We start from the raw sequence: 17,196 nt of genomic DNA on the forward strand, positions 1-17,196 counted from the left end.
AGCACTTGCAGGAGAATTTTGAAAATGATTCCTGTTCATACATATGCAGGTGCTTGTAGTTAGACAGCCTTGGCATCTTTGGATGTCTGGTGAACCACCACATCGCTTGTGAACGAGGAGGTACCATCTGGTCCATCTGCATCTCAAAAAGAAGACTTTAATTAACATCATATGCTGTTTAGGGAAGGTGTGGTCTTACCATTATCAAGGTTGAAGCAGATCCGAGCTTCTTCCAAGTAAGGGGTGTCACTCTTAGACCGGAGCCTTCTGATGGGTCTCCGGTCTATGTCATCCTCAGAAGTTGCTGTCACCAGAGTGGGCACTGTGAGAAGAGTTGCCCGACGAGCTGGTAAGAAGAAACAAATGAAGATGAGAATAGCAGAGAGAAATAGAAAGGGGAAGAAGGAGGTGGAAAAAGAATAATAATAATAGAAAAGACTAGAAAAGAAAAGAGAAAGAAAATCACTCAATAGAAGAGATGATCTGTAGCAGGTAGTAGAACAGGCTGTTTGCTTTAAGGTCCTTGCCTTATATTCTACATGATACAGAATTTAAGGGCTGGACAGAATGATACCAAGAAAAGATTGCTTTCTTTTGTGTCCCAAAGACACAGATTACAGATCTGTTGTTGCCACAGATTGCTTGTTCTAAGTTCCTAGTTACACCACTAAAACAATCCTTTTCCCAACTTTTCAATAGCTCAATAGCTGCAGTCTCTCTTTTCCTGAATGCAGTTTTTGAGGCTGTGATACCTGAAGAGTGGAAGTATTTAAGTGGTCAGTTAATCTGCAGATATCAATGGAAGCTGATATTTCCAGATATCAGTGGAACACATGATATGATCATTATTCTTGACAAGATGCAAACTATTCCAAAACTCAGTTTCTTGTTGTCTCGTCTTGAGCGTTTAAAATTAACAGCTACTTTTTTTTTACTCTTGATCACTTTATGTCTTAATTTCTTAGTTGTGGAGCAGGGAGAAACATAATTTTCATTCAGTAGGGATTTTGTGAACATATAATTCCATTAATATTGTAAAGTATTCATATACTTTAGTGAAGCACCAATGAAAAACCCATGAGGAAAGTATATTCTGAGCAGGATTTAAATGGCTTGGGGCCATGCATTCAAGGAGGAGAAAGCAAAATATTTAATACTGGCTCATTAAGTGAGCACTGCTCACTCCATGCACTGATGAAGCAAATGGTAGGATAGTAAAAAATTGCTGTCATCATGCAATTAGAAGCCCCACTATAATCCATAAGGAGACAATTAATGTTGAAGAGGCAACCTTCATTTGGGCATTGCCTAGGTATTTAGCTCTGGACCTTATAGCTTTGATAATGTCCCTTAAATATAGGTGTTTTATATGTGAAATGTAATTATGACTGGCAGTTGATTGCTTTGGGCACTGAGCCTATAAATTACAAATCACAAAGAGAAGAACCTCGTTAAATATATCCAACTAAACTCTCTGTATCTGAGTAGATAAAAATTATCACAAATGCTAGTTGGGATGTGGCTGATCATTGAAATCATGAGGACCATCCACAAGTACTTTCTCCTCCACTTGGAAAGAGAATTTCTGCTTGAAAGCCAATCCTTACCCTATATGTGGGCCTATAAACATTAACTACCATGTGGGACCCTGTAAGAGCCTAGGAGCCTAAACCCTAAATGTTTCTTGCTGTTGAGACATTATTTAGCATAAGAGACTTTGTCTCAGGGCTTTTGTAAAGCATCACACTTCAAATAACTAACAATGAACTGTATTCTCCCACTGGGAGTAGAGAACATGACTGATAGTGACTAAGAGCATATTCTGCAACCTACTAACTATGATTCTTTATTTTAAAAGTTTTTTAGAGTTTCAAATGAGACTTGTCAATCAGTAGCTTTCAGATGCCTAAGATCTGACTAAGGTGTTAGGTATGATAGCATATAATTAGTATGAGTTAACAAAAGCTGTCATGCTCTATTTTTCAATCTGCAGTATTATGTAGTTTACTAAACAAGTAAATCTGTGCTGCTTTAGGTAGAGGATATTTCTGGTCTAACTTACTTATTTTCTGTTTTTAAATAGATTTTTCGGGGGGGGGGGGAGGTTGCTCATTGCTAACCTAGCATTTGAATTTGAAGTAAAAGCAAAGGGCAGGAGTTGAAATTGATTTAATGGGGTCAACTATTTAGATTAAGCTAAAGTAAACATTGCAAGTAGGCTGTAAACCATTCCTCCCTTGTAATAGGGAATAGTAATGAAGATAAAAGAGAATGGAAAATTTCTGCTATGGAAAATTTTGTGTGCTGCATCTTCAAATTTACACTTAAGGAAGATTTATCTATACAGGAAGTTATTATTGTAAAAGTCATCTCATAAAACAACCATGTAAAAGATTTGTCTTTTAAAACTGGCATGACCTAGCTGTAGTTGAAGTCAGTGAAAGGGCACCCATGAATTTCAGCTCGATCACAGCACAGAAATATATCTGAAAAAAATCCCAACACCAAAATACATATACATTTTTCGTAAACACAGAATAAGAGTAAGTTTTTCTATATAATTGTTTATAAATCATTTTTACCTTTTGGGTCAAAATATTGGGATCTGGCTTGTATTCATTTTGACTGCAGGTAGGTGGATGCTAGAAAATGTTTCTTGGAGTAATCATTATGTATTACTTTGACAACCATCATTATCTACCCTTTGTGTATATTACCAAAAGGAGTTTTCAAGAATGACTGGAAATTTTAAGTAAACATTGAAAACATTTCAGAGTAGGCTAATAAGTATTAAAACATTTTGCAATAAAAACCTAAGATCAATTCTAGAACTGAAAAGTATAGCTGATGACATTCTGGTATCCACAGAGTGAAAGTGAATGTTTATGCCTGCCATGAATATAACTATACACACTCTTTTCCTAATCCACAGCAGTCTTTATTTCAAGAATGACTCGCCATACATTTTTTAGTAAAGCTGTCAATGTATGCCCATTGTGACTCTTGGGTCCATCACAGATAACCCACCAGTATCTCTAGCTTCAGCTGCTCTACATGAACCAGCTCAGTCTCTGGGACATACGTTTAGGAGATAGTTTTCCAGGAAAATTAGGAGGTATCCTCTTGAAGGTCTTGGAGCAATGGAATGACATTAATGACACATTAAGGGACCTGCTTACTCTGCAAATAGATTTGAGACCAGTGTCTAAAAGCTCAATTTAAGAAGCCACTGCAACAGCATAAGGAAGGGAAATAAGTAATTTTGTTAAATTCTTTAATTCTATTTTCATTGTTCCTCATAGGCTTACACTCCAATTGGCTCATTGCGGCAATGTCTAGTCTGGTATTTGTTAGAAAAGGAAAAAGTTGCTTATGAAGACAAAAATACCTTAAAATGCAACACAAGTATGTCTTTGGGAGAAGGGAAAGTAAAATATGTAAATTTTTGTATTACAAGTTCAGAGGCATTTTTAACATATAATTTCAATATGTTTAGTTAGATCTATAGCTGGTCACAATTTTTAAATACTCCTTAAAATTACTGAAAATATGATGGATGATTACATCTTCCATTTTTTCCTTTAAGATACTTTTCCACATATTTTAATAAAAAACTTAGTAGTAATTTTTGTTTGCCAAGAACTACCTTTATGTTTTGAAGAGTTATAGTTTTGATTTTTTAAAGAGTTGTGTTACTTAGAAAAAAAAATTGGAAAAATTTCAGAGGTGAAATAGCATCTTCCTAAAAATTAATTGGAGAAAGCATGCAATACTCATTTAGATTTTTTCCCCCACTTTTACCAATCAGCCTTTACTAAAATAACTCATTGGTGACACAAGTACCATGGTCATTTTTGACTCAATAGGGTCTTCACCTAGAAACCCTAATTTGCAGAGTACATTTTGACCTCAAAATGGCAAATCTTTGAAACACAATGATTTTTATCTTAGTACAAGTGAAGTGCTGAAATGTTTCTTGCAGATGTCTAGATGTAGAAAGGCTGTGTTCCTGATGCATAGAATCAAAAGCAACTTCAAATAACACTGAAAGAGCCACAAGGGGGATGCTAGTTTACATCAGAAATCTCAAAGGCTTTTCTGAGGAAAACCTTGTTTCTCAGGCCAAATTTTTAACCACCTTGTAAAATCCCTATAAAAATATTTTAATTGCAGTCCTACTATCGCTGATTGAATATGATTCTTCTTCCTTGCTACTTTTTTCTGCCAGAGAAACATATGGGATCTTACTCAGTTCTCCTTCATGCTTCTGTGGAGAGGGCTCACCATGACATGAAATATCTGCCTGTGGATAATGCATGCAGAAATATATTTTTGGCTAAATGGAAGCTTTAAAAAGATGAGTTCGGGTACATTTTGATTCATCTAGCACATGATACTCCTTTTGTGCTAAAGAAACATTATTAGGCTGTGAATATTCTTCCTTAAAGACAAACCAGGCAGTGGGTTCAATTGAATGTTTACCAGGAAAAAAAATCTTTTGGTCTGGTTTAATGCCACTTCACTTTATCAGCTGCATTTAAAAGAAGGTGAAAGGACAACATTTGGAGGATTAGATTTGGGAAATGGAGTATGAGTTGCAGGAGAGGCAGAGAGTGGAACATGTGGAGAGGACATAATTTGTCATTTATGAAGAAAGATTTATAGGCTTGTGTCTCCCACATAAATACAGAAGCACATGCATATGGATTGCTCCATGTCTCTAAAGCAAAGCTGTTGAAATCTGTCTTTATGGACTTCAGTAATCTGAAGCAAAGTACATGGATGCATCATATTCAACCACAGGCCCAAGGGTTGCAAACAAGAGGACCCATGTGAAAGGATATCCACATTTATGTGCACGTTCGTTCTGCTGGTTTGTGAAATTTGGTTAAAAAGTGTGCACAATACACCTAACTAGCATTTTTTGTACATTTTAGGTGAAGCTTGCTTATTTCTCTATGTCCAAAGGCATAGGTTGTTCTGAAATTCTCAATAATGGGGATATGCCAGAATAGGAAGTAGGAAAAGGATTCTAAAAAGGATGAGGAAAAGGTTGATGTTGATCAGTTTCTTAATGTTATTTAAAGGTAGGGACATTTTATTAAGAATGCACATTTGATGTTACTAATTCTTCTGATATTGATGTCAGTCTAAGAACTAGTGATATCACTAGTGATAGATAAAGGGACCTGGAAGCTATCGTAACTTTGAAAATATGTTAACATATTGGATGGATTAATCACACATTTTGGTGGATAGAGGGATATCCAGAGTGGAATCATTCTGGATTAGGATCTGAGGATTCTGCAGCAATATGTTTTTATAAAACACTGGACCCAATTTAATATGTAAAAGCAGAAGGAAAGTAGCAATGAAGAGTCAGCAGTGATTAAATGAAACATCTAGAATGAATCAGCACTGACTGAATTAAAATAAATGAGCAAAAAATGAAGCACAGTGAAATAAATATTGTGGAAACATAAAGTAACAGAAAAATGTGGAATTAAAACTATACCTGAGAGTACTTTATTAAACATTATCAAGAAGAATGATTTCCTGAAATCTTTTGAGCGATCATGGCCTATGTGTCTATACAAACTTGTTATCCCTGGCAGTATGTACTATATTTTTATTTCTATATTTTTTTACTTTCCATGTTTTATTCATTCTCCTGATGAATGTGAATTAACCAAGTAAATTACATGAATGTTGCAACCAATAAAAGCATACCTAATATACGTCTGTCTGTAACTTATTTATAGGTACAATGGATAGTTAAGATAAACCTGCAAGAGGGTTTTGTTCAATTAAATTAAATATGTGAAGTGTATCTTACCAAATGGCCTAGCAAGCAACTTCAAGGAATGTAGCAGAATCTTCAAAATAATTAACACAGTTAATTTTAATTTTAATTAAATAGTTAATTTTAAGTTGGTGTGCCCTGCTGGTATGAAAGGATATAAGGTACAAGGTTATAGGATATAAATGGATGCACAGCTCTCTCACAGGAAATTAGAAAGTATTTTACTGAGTCAGAAGTCATGTGAGAGCTGAAGCCAAACTCCCAGCAGGGACCTGAGAGTTGCACTGTGGTGCAAAGGTGGATGCCTGCATCCCAGAGTGGCACCCTGAAACTGCACTGTCAGCCCATGCTGTCAGACTGGCATGCTGTTGCTAGAGGCACCAAGAGAGGGCGAGTCTTGGGCCCCATTCCATCAGATCATGCCTGCAGACAAGTGCCATGTGCTGTCTGTGATGGGCAAATCCCCTTTTATGGCTGTACCTAAAGCCTTCTCTTGCAATGTACTGGGCAGAAATTATTCTTCTCTCTTAGAGTTCATCCAGGTGCTCAGCTCCCCTGGTATACAATGGGAGGGAGGGAGGGGTTCCTCAGTTCTTAATCCAAGGTGATGGAGCCTAGGTGAAAGCCAGGTACCAACAGCTCTGTGTGCACTCTTTGCACAGAGTTTACTTGGCTGTGTCTCAAATCAGGCTCTTTGACGTGGTACAAATGTTGGAGAGAGTGGTTTAAGAGGCCTTGACCAGCTTTGGAGCTTCTTGAGAGAGAAGCAAGAAGCCTCAAAATCTGCTTTCTCCCTGATTTTGGAGTTACACTTACACTGTGGCCACTGCCCATTTGCTGAGCAAGGCTTCAACTATGCCTGTGGCTGGCTACATTCCTCACTGATCCACATCCAGACTGCTGACTTCATGTCCTGCTTAGTCTCATGCCTGCCTCATCACCCATGGACTTGTCTGATGGTCTGGACTCCTGACTAAACCTGGTGACTGTCACCAGACCTGCTTGGCTCGTGTGCTGCCGTGCTTTACCTCTCATAGGTGAGGCTGCTGCCTCTGCCTGTTTTGGTGACTCTGGGTTTATTTTCCCTTATGGAGCTGCTCACTTCTGCTGCTTCTCAGTGTCTCCTGCTCAGCTCTGTCAAATGTGAAGTCTTTCTTTTCATGCCCAAAAGCATAATTTTTGTATAGAACTTCAAGATCAATGATGCCTCTCCAAACCAGGCTACAGCCAAGATGTAATCTTCACATTTACAGCTTTGGATTACTGCTTTACCCATTTTTGGGAAAGTTACTCTCTTTTCTGAATTAGATTCTATCTTGCCATTCCTCTATGCAAACAAGTGCCATTAGCACAGGCATCTTTCACTCAGTTTCACTGTCTAGGCTTTCATAATCAGTATAGAGGCAAGACTTAGATTAATCCAAGGAAGATACCTAAGATTAGGTGAACCCTGCTTTTAAAATGACATTTTTTTCTGATACATGCTAAGCTAGTTAGAACTCTTAGGTAGAAACATCATCACTGAGGCCACCTAAGGGATAAGTGAACTAAATCCTATTCCAGGCCACATTACATACTTTCAGCCCTTGCAGCTGAAAGCCATGATAGATTTGCATTTAGAATACATTTGCAGCCAAGAATAACCAGTATCATCCAGATGCTTTGGAAGGAGAAGCCTTTTTTGAAAATGAAAGTCCAGCTTCATGCTTAGATTTCAGATTCAGGCTTTCCAAGGGCAAGAGGCTGGATCCAAAGGATCACAGTCCTTTCTTTCCTGTTTCTGATTTGCAGATGCGTCACCAGGCATTACGCACTTGGCAAGGACATCCCACCAGCTCCTAGATTCCAACATACAGTACAGAAGAGACAGTCAGGAGGGCTGCAGAGCTTAGGATATTTCTGGCTTGTGTTTGAAGACTACAGCCAGCTGGCTTCATTTACCAAGTTTTCTAAATCTAGCTAATCCTACTGGCAGATCCAGCTTTTGTGACTTTTCCATCCCTCCTGCTTCACTTTCCTTGAAGGAAACAGGGAACAGCTGTTTGAACAGCAGAACAGCCTGAACGGGCAAGCATTTCTCTGCTCCGTGCTCAGCACATGGAAGTGAGGTGATGGCTGCTCCTGCAGAGGAGAGGATGGGAGAGGTGGCAGCTCATAAAGTAACACCTCTCTCCTCCTACCCTAAAACAGCAAAGGCAGTTTGCATCTTTCTGCAGGAGCAGGGACAAGGTGTGGGTGTTAGTGCAGGCAGTAAGGTGCAGAGAACTGGTGGGTTAGTTGCTGGAGGATAAAACCCTGTCTATTTGTTGAGGTCAGAGTATCACACATTCAACTACATATGACCCCAGGCCAGGTAGAATTTTATGTCATCAGTTGTCAATGACATCATAGCTCTTTGAGTTCCTTCCCAACATTTTGCAGTCCTATTCCTTCCCTTCTCTTCCACCCACAAGGAATGACTAGAAATGAGAATGAGTGCTTTACAGCTGCCATTTGTAACATTGTCATGTCATTAATGTCAAAACACTGGAAAGACTTTTTTCTTGATCTGGAGTACTAAAGGGCAGAGACCTTCAAATCTCATAAAAGAGTTGAGTGGGTCATAAACCCCTATTCTACATTGTGTAAACAGAGCACTTTGTAATGCAATAACTAACAATATAACTACACTACTAATAACACATATACTGTTTTCTGATGTTGTTTCTAATTAAATGGCAGAATACTGTAGTCTTCTTTCACTCAGTTCTTATTGCAGTTTTAATGCATATACACATGCTGTTTGATAGTGTGTTTTGCTAATAGTGTCATGCTATTATACCAACATCAAATAGTTACTTGCAATCCCATTAGGCAGATCTGTTGGCAATGCTTTCTTGCAGACTTTTTATTCAGTTCCATACTAGCTACTTGAGCTATGCTATTTATTGCGGATGAGTGCCTCACATTCAGTGTGTTTTGGGGGCGGTTTCAGAAAGTTAAGGCTTAATGCAGTTAGCTTGTTTTTCAGAAGGTGGAGAAGGAAAGAAATATGATGATTTTGGCCATGTTTGGAGATATCATGCCATTACCTCATATGAAAGGGCTTGTTTTTGGAAGACAGCCTTAAAATTTGGCATATGGTACAAGGGCAACGGGAGTTAGCAGAGCTGTATAGGCAGCATGAATACACACTCAATAGGTTTGGGTTGCTTGTTCTGTACTGGGGGTAAAGCAGCTGAGGGGAAGGGGTTATTTAGAAGTTTGGGGCTAAAGGTAGTGGTAGAGGCATTTTCTTCAGAAAAGCTTGATGATCATAATTCTTCCAGAGGCTTATTATTTGGCCTGCTGAAGCAGTCTGTAGCACCTCAGAGAGGTTCAATGAAAGCCTCCTGAAACTTCTCTCTGCACAGGCCACCTTTCATCTCACGTCCTGTTGCCACTGCAATTGTTCGTCTGTTCTTCCCTTCAAGCACCTCTCCTGTTGCCAGGGGGCTGCTGTGTTGCAGCATTTGAGAATGTAAAGAAGAAGCACTGTCTCTTCTGTGCTCAGAGCAATTTCCCTGCTGGCACTCAGCTTGTTGGAGAGCAGCTGATCTCAAACACAGAAATAGGAAGAGAGGGAAGGTTACTAGATTTTGGAGAAGAGACCTCACCTCAAGCCTGTAGAGGTAAGAGATGCAAAGGGCAGGAGCTGCGAGAAATGCAGTAAAAAGAGCAATGAGAAAGGCGGAAAGTGCAAGCGGACAGAGCCTAAGTGCAGCATGGCTTTTCTGTCAATGTTTCTAGTTGTGGAGGGAGGTGGAGTGTGGGACACTGGTGCACAGGAGAAGCATGTAATTGGTAACTTTCATAAAACATTTCCAAGCAGGGCAACAAAAAATCTCCAAGTCTCAGTGCCAGCTCCTACTTGTTTTGGCCAAGGGATAAAAGTCTACATGACAGACCTAGAGATCAGCTCCCTGCTGATGACATTTGTATCAAGGAATACAGTTCTGCATAATGAATATTTTTCCTTCTTTTGGATTTAATAACTGATCAGTACAAGCATTTCTCTATCTGCTAACAATATAATTTCTCCAAGTATGGGTAAGATAATAATGTTTTTTCAATCTTGCTTGCTTGGATATAGTTATAGCTAAGTTGACCTGCACAACCCTTACAAGTCACTCTGTGCACATGAGTGTAATAGACTTTCATTGCATGATCATATATTCTTTCTTCCACAGTTGCCTCTGTAAGTTGCAGTGCAGGGCATTGGGATGCTGTTGATAATTTGCTATAGTTTGTAAAGCAGGGAGATGTATATTCCTGAATTTTAGTTTCTATGGAATAGAAATGGTTTGTTCCCATAGAGACATAGAGATATCACAAAATTGTTATGGTTGGAACTGGAGGTCATCTAGTCCAACCTCTCTGCTCAAAGAGGATTGAATAACATATTTCAAAATTACTTCTTAGCAACACCCAGGTGTTTGTTGTATTTTAGAGATGGAGAAAAAAAACCCCATCAAAATCACTCATTGCCCTCAGTGGTTTTTCCCTGATTTTGAGGTGCTTAGTATTGCTTCTTTTGTTCAATGCAGGAAGCTGTGTTGTGACAAGAAAGGCTTTCTACAACTGGTACAGATGAAATTGTATCACAACAACTGAGACAGCAGCTAAGCAACACAGCGTGTGTTAGGCGGCAGCACCTCGGCTGAGCCAGAGGTCAGAGGTGGTACTGCTCCCCATTATCCTGGGATGGTGGCATCCTGTGAGTGGATTACATCTTGCTCTGGGAGAATAGCCTCCAGAGGGAAGTCCAAACTCTGTTGTCGACACTTTGCATTTGATTAGCAATTAATGACATTAATAGTGAAAGAAAAATGGATCCCATTTTCAAAAAACAGGCAGTATGTAGAAACAAAAATGGCCGATCGAGCTACTTGGCTCTTACAATTTTCTTGAATTTAATATGGTGTTTAAAGTTTAAGGGAAAAAACCCTTCTCTCTGAAATTGCAAGTTTTCTCCAAATATAGAGCTGGTGAGAAAAATGTGAACTGACTTTACCAAAAATATCATCTATATTGTGAACAAGTCTCAACTACATTAAAGCAGTGGATCTTGGTTACCCTTCCCCTCTCACCCTGCTGCTGCTCTGTGGGGGCCAGCATTTCACAGGGGACAATGAAGACCAGTGAGAGCTGCTCTGTGCAAACTGGGTGGGGGACTGCCTCAGGGCCTTCCCAAACCAGTTTTTCCTGAGTAACACCACCTTGTGATCGCTGAGAAGAAAGAGAAGGAAGGGAAAGGACACTACAGGCTTACTCAGCAAGCTGCAGGCCATTGCTGTCTCCTCTGTCATGTCCATTTGTGTCTTGGCAGCTCTTTTTCCTCCTGCAGCACATGCAAGAGCTCTCACAGCTCCTACTTATCCTCTGAGAGGGCAGATCAACCCCACCATTACTCTTCTTGTAGTCCCTTTTAAAGCCCATGCATTTTAAAGGCCCTGTGCCCTCTCAACACTTATGTATGTTGGTCACTGGCCCCTATCTGGCCATATACATTTTAACTGTACTGTTAAACTAGTAATTTTCTGAGTCAGTGCCAGAGTTTCTTACCTTGGGCTCCTTGACTGTAAAACAGTCTGTGAGCAGACTCAACATCCAAAAAGTAGTCCATTTTGAAGGTGCTTTGTGTACAATACTCCGGTATGAATGATCAGTCAGATTCCTAGAAAAGATTATAGAGATGTCAGAGAAAAAAGCTGGTGGGTTTCTTTGTGGAAAGTACTGTGTAGGCAGTCACTAAAGTACTTCATCTGGCATATTAGGGTCAAAGTATTTTCAAGTCACTATTCATAGAACTTCATAAGCATCCTTTTCTATTTTAGAATGTTTGGTTCAAAACCTTATCTAAAGACAAAAAAGAAAAGTGCTACTGCAGTATTAGCAACATTCCTTGTATCTTCCTAGTGCAATCACCTGTATTCTAGACAGTCTCCATTTCTTAAGACACATACTTGGATTCATCTGCCTGTTACATTTGCCCTTAAAAAGAAAATTAGAAAAGCTCAGGACAAGGACCTCCTTTAGCCAGATTCATAGCCAGTGCCTCTAAGTACGCACTACTATAACAGACTACATTAAAGATTGCATTCTTGCCACTTATGTCAAAACACTGCACTAAAAAGGAAGACACAATATTCTGGATATTTCACTCCACCTAAATGGACCAGAAGCCAACCTTGCCTCTCCTCTCTCCTCTTGCTGACCAGAAGTAGCAACAGAACATTCCACCATCGGTTTTAAAATATGTGGTAAGAGCAATCATTAAGAAACAGTAGGCTTCTCCTAGCACTGTTTTGTAGCTAAGGTTCATATTTTTGGCATCCTTTCGAATCGTAGATCTGCCGAGATCTTGGATTACAACTCTCCAAGCTGTACACTGAATTATGTTTGCCTGAGCCCGACAGAGTTCCTGGAAAGATATTGTGACCCTTCTCCAGCTTCATTACTACCTTCTGCATTTTATTATACTTTTAAAAACTCACATTAAAAAAACAGGATTTGCAGAAAACACACAACCCCGTTCTCTCACCCACATCACAGTTCACCACAGCATGTAATCATAAGCATGCAAACAACTCTGAACAACATGTATTTTAAGACAGACGGACAAAAATACCTCTAGTCCTTTTCCGTGCAAACCTAACAAAAAGGTTTGAGGCAGGGAGTCTGATTCTTGCTTCAAGTAATTCCTTCAATTTTGCTGTGAAAAGTCAGGAAACTAGGCTTCCAAACCTTTACCTTTTCCCTTTGATTCAGTTCTCATCAATCAACATGCAGTCCTTTTAAAATTCAGAAGTCTGTCCTGATGAGAAAACTTTTACGTTCCACAGTAATTCACTTTACTGTAGCACTCCCAAACCAGAAATGATACTTACTGCAGAGTATCAAGGGCTGTCTGGCAGTGGTGTAAGCTCCAGTAGTTTCAAGGAGGGTTTCTTTGATCTTACTAAATGTCCCCAGTGTAAGCAAACAATTTTGATTGTTTGATTGGAACTCTGATGAATAATGCATAACGTCAACTGGACTTCCTTTATCAGATAAAAATGGCCAGGAGATGTTGTTACTTAGCAACAGGAGGTGACACTACGTTCATCTCCCCCACTCCCCCTCGCCCTTCGTACTAAAAAATTAAGCCCCTGGTTTTGATTTGATAAAAACTTTCCCAAGGAAAAAAAATCTGTATCAAGTTTCCTTAAGAATTTGTTTTACACGTCGATCTTCCTTGTTGCATCTCAGATTCTGAGATAATTTTAATGTTTCATAATTATTAAATTTAAACATAACATTATGTTTTATCTAATAGTTTTCTTTCACTAACTAAAATACCTGCTTACTCCATCATTTACCATAAGTGTAATGAGATTGTTTTGCTATGAATATAATGCAAATAACATCTTGAGAAGAGATTCATTTCTTATCTGGTACTGCTTGTTGGACAAGGCAGACAGAAAAAGCAACATACAAAATGTTCCAGTAATGCTATGAAATATATAGAATATTGAGAAATCTTTCCTATTACAGAATTCCTACTGTAAGGAATTAATTCATTTTTGAAGGAGCTCTAACATCTGTTATAAGCATGCTCAAGGAATCGTTGCATTTCTGCTTAAGATACAGCCTTTTACAAAATACACAATGTAGCTTTTTTTAGGAAATGCACATTGACAAAAAGCCAAAGCACTGAAAGATTTTAAAAATAAATAAATAAAATCAGATGCAGAAGTACTTACCAGTGTTACTGACCTCTTTCCATCCTACTGTCATGGATTAAGACTAAGCAAATGCAACCCAGTCTGTGAGCCAGAAAGAACAGCTTCTAATTTTCACTTCAACCTCGAAATCAAGAGTACTGAATAGAGAAAGGTGACGGATCTGCTGTTTTATATTATGATGAAATGAAAGCTCTTAGCACAGATCTGAGTAGAACTGCTTTTTTTTATACTACATTAGCCTGCTAATTTGAGGAAAGTGAAAGGCTTTGTTTTACTGTCTTTTATCTGTTCTCTTTGCTACCCCCACAATTTAATTTGCATTTAAAATTATTCTTATGTCTCCACTGCACTCCAAGGTATGGAGCATTTTCTAATCACGATGAATGTTCAGTGTGGTTTTTTTGTGCAATGCCACTTTTATTCTGAGCCAGAAACATGGTGAGTAATTATAATTGCCAGCTATTTTCTAGAATGAAATACAGAGTGGTTGTCTGATGCAGTTTTTGATTTTTCCTTCATTTAGCAGTACATTGCAACAAACTACTCAGTCAAAGCATCAGTAAAAATATAAATCAAAGAGCACAGTGTCATGGCATGATAGCTTAAATACGCATATCCATAGACTGTGAAAGGAGAATATGTTTCTACCGAGATCTTTTCAATTATAATTTGCCTTTTAAAAGTTTAAAAGTGAGCTTGAATAGCTAATAAACTGAAATACAGCAGTTATCTCTTTGTGGCTTACAGCTGATCTAGTTTAGTATTACTGAAGCTGCACATAGTTTGGAATCCTGATCAAGCCAGGCACTAGGGGCTAAGAAGGGCCATGCTATTAAGTTGCATGGGCATCCTTCACAAGAGGATCATGACCCTGCTTTTTCTAGCAGGTCTTTGAGAAGTTCCCCAAAGCCTTTTTGGAAGTGAGTAAGAAATTGAAGAAGGTAGTGATAAAATTATCCTTTGATAAATTTAAACTCAGGAGTGCTGGTCAAGAGAAGTGTCAATAAGCAGACAGACCTAGTCTTCTCATTTTTGCAGATATTTTGCTCAAAAGGTCAGATATAAATACCTTCTAAAATCCATTGCCACCAAATATTACTGGTGCTCAAAACTGGGTCTTTTCAGTATCAGAAAACTCTATATCAAGTAGCATAGGATTTTTTTGTTTGTTTTTAAGAAGAAACCCAAGAAGAAAAATAAACCCTCAGAGTACAGGGATTTTTTGGAGCAAGTTAGAAAGTAAGAATCCCCATTAAGAGATTACTATATGGCTTCCCATTCCTAAGGCTTCTTATATTCTTTTCCAGAGCATCCAGACAGCATCAAAGATAAGGAGAAGCGACATGAACTCCAAGTAGAGTCTGGTATGGCTGTTTCTACACTGGCACTCCACTAAATATAGTTGGATTGAGTAGGTGTCTCCCTGTGCCACCTTAGTGGTAGATGAGGTTTACCAAACTGTGTTTCTGTTTTCAGAGATGTGACAAACATTTTCATTCCTAAGGACAAATTAAAGCAAAAGCAATCCACAAGAACACTGCAAGCTGCTTATTTGCATTTTGGAGAGTTGCTAGCACCTCCATCTTTGCATTTTGGAGGGTTTGTATTTGCCATGGTGACTATTGAACAGTAGCTGTATAGCTATGGAGTTGTATAGCTGTCCTCCAAGCTGGCCTCTGATAATAGTTGGATCCATTATCTTATGGAACAGGGGCCAGTTGCCTGTTTAGGCAAGTTGGCTTTCTTTAACATAAAACCAGGAAAAATAAGAAAGGCTGGCAGCACAGAGATTTAGAAGGAAAATGGAAGACAGGAACATCACTCACTCCAAGGATTATGCCTGTTTGCGAGCAATATGGAATACTTTTGGTTTTTCCTCGGGACACAATCTCTCAGTCAGAAGGAAATTGAAAAAAACTACAAGCTTGCAGGCTGGAAAATGTTTAATAGCACCTATCCTTTAGCCTTTGATGTATCCTCCTGATCCTCTTTGCTGTGCCCCTTTCAATATGGATGGTCATCTTCAATCATGACTGGCAAGCAAAGTCATTGAAATCACCAGCAGCCTCTCTACTGACCATTGCAAGATCATCCATCTTGATACCTTCATCCATCTCAGGGATTTACAGTTTATTTTAAATTATAGTGCAGCATTTCTGACAACTGCTAAGAGCTCTTTCTGACTAGGGAGCACTTAGCAACAAGAAAGGTAACAGTGCCTATGTATTTATATGCTTCTGTAACATTCATCATCATGAGGGAAATCCTTGCCTGCCTGATTAGAAAATCTCTAGGATGGTGGTGTGGGCTCAGATTTGACCCACAGTCCAGGAAGAGTGCACCCCTCAGAAACAGAAGTCCAGTTCAGTTGAAAAGCTTACATGTCTAGATCTGTTTTAAACATGATCCCCAGATCAGGCTTCACATACCCCTGAGGCTCAGTGGGAAAGTTGTGCACAACTCTTGTGCTGAAGCATAGGCCACTGAGATGTGTACTCTGACTTGGTTTCCAAAGAACAGCAGAGCATCTCAGAGGACAGGACAGGGAAGGGCAGCAGTAGCCAGAACTGGAAACTGTACTCTCTAGATCTCTGTTTTTCCTGTGCTTTATCAAGGCCTGAAGCCAAACTTGCAAAACTTCTGCTATTGACTGAATTATCAGTACAGATCCCTGTTTAGGATAACGGGTGAAGTGATTTTGTAACATACACAGGTATCTATATAGGACTAGACAGAGACTGAATGCCTTGTGAGCTAGACCGAAATACCAACCAATCAAACTCTGCTAAAGAAATACTTGGAAAAAACCTATCGCACTTAGGAAAAATCTGAAGCCAAAATTCCTCATCATGAGCTTTAGTAACCTACTACATCACATTTGACTTTTCCCCAAATTAAAAAAAGAAAGCCAACAAAAAACCCTCCCAAATCTTAAGAGGAACGTAATTGAACACTTGGCATTTAAAAGGAGTGAGAAAGGAGTGAGTAGCCTTCTGGTTCTCTAACAGTCAGATACTTGTAGGCATTGGGCTGAGGTTTTTTCCTACCCTGAACTCTACTGAGAACATAACTGTTACTGTAATGACTCAGAGCCTTGAAAAAAGAGTCTGCTGCTGACAAACACTAATATTAACCTGAAAGAAAGTGGGAGAGAGAATGTAATGTGTGACTGAAGAAGTGTAGGCAAGGTGATTATTACAGAGAGTTGTTTCCTGAGGGATACATTCAGAATAGAGGAAGAATATAAAAGTTTAAGCCCCTAAGCTGTGAAGAATGGGCTTTTTTTAATTATAATGATTAGTCTTGTGCTTAGATATGTTAAAAAGAGAGGATTGCTACCAAAATTAGGACACAAATGTGTTCTCTATTTCTTATTTGTAATGCAAGACAGATATTATGATGCACATAACAAACAGCAAAAGACAAAAATATTCAAATGAGGTTTGCAGATTCTTTACGGAGATCGAGACTAACTTTGATGCTTTCAGAACTTTGTAGAAATTTTCTACAACTCCATTTTGGGATCCTTAGGCTGAAACCAGGAATTCAATGAGAGATGTCCAGAAGAAGGTGCTTCCAGTGCCAGTATTTACTTTTAATGCTTCTGCCATAAAAGTTATCAATATCCAGAAACATTAAAGAGAATGT

General features: G+C 38.8%; 1 protein-coding gene across 6 annotated transcripts in view; it reads right to left on the reverse strand.

The window, feature by feature from the left end:
- PHACTR1 (phosphatase and actin regulator 1) overlaps positions 1–13,958 on the reverse strand; it is a 305,309-nt gene extending 291,351 nt beyond the window's left edge. Inside the window, exons 1-3 of one of the 6 annotated variants that reach the window (XM_005481734.4) lie at positions 13,580–13,958; positions 11,387–11,498; positions 200–346 (exon numbers count right to left, since the gene is read on the reverse strand). In XM_005481734.4, coding sequence (XP_005481791.1) covers positions 200–346; positions 11,387–11,447 — 208 coding nt within the window. In that variant the 5' untranslated portion in view covers positions 11,448–11,498; positions 13,580–13,958. The other 5 variants (XM_005481732.4, XM_074543492.1, XM_005481733.4 and 2 more) reach the window with 5 other exon arrangements.
- Between the last annotated feature and the right edge of the window lie 3,238 nt (positions 13,959–17,196).

Source organism: Zonotrichia albicollis, chromosome 1 (assembly GCF_047830755.1).
Source record: "Zonotrichia albicollis isolate bZonAlb1 chromosome 1, bZonAlb1.hap1, whole genome shotgun sequence".
NCBI lineage: Eukaryota > Metazoa > Chordata > Aves > Passeriformes > Passerellidae > Zonotrichia > Zonotrichia albicollis.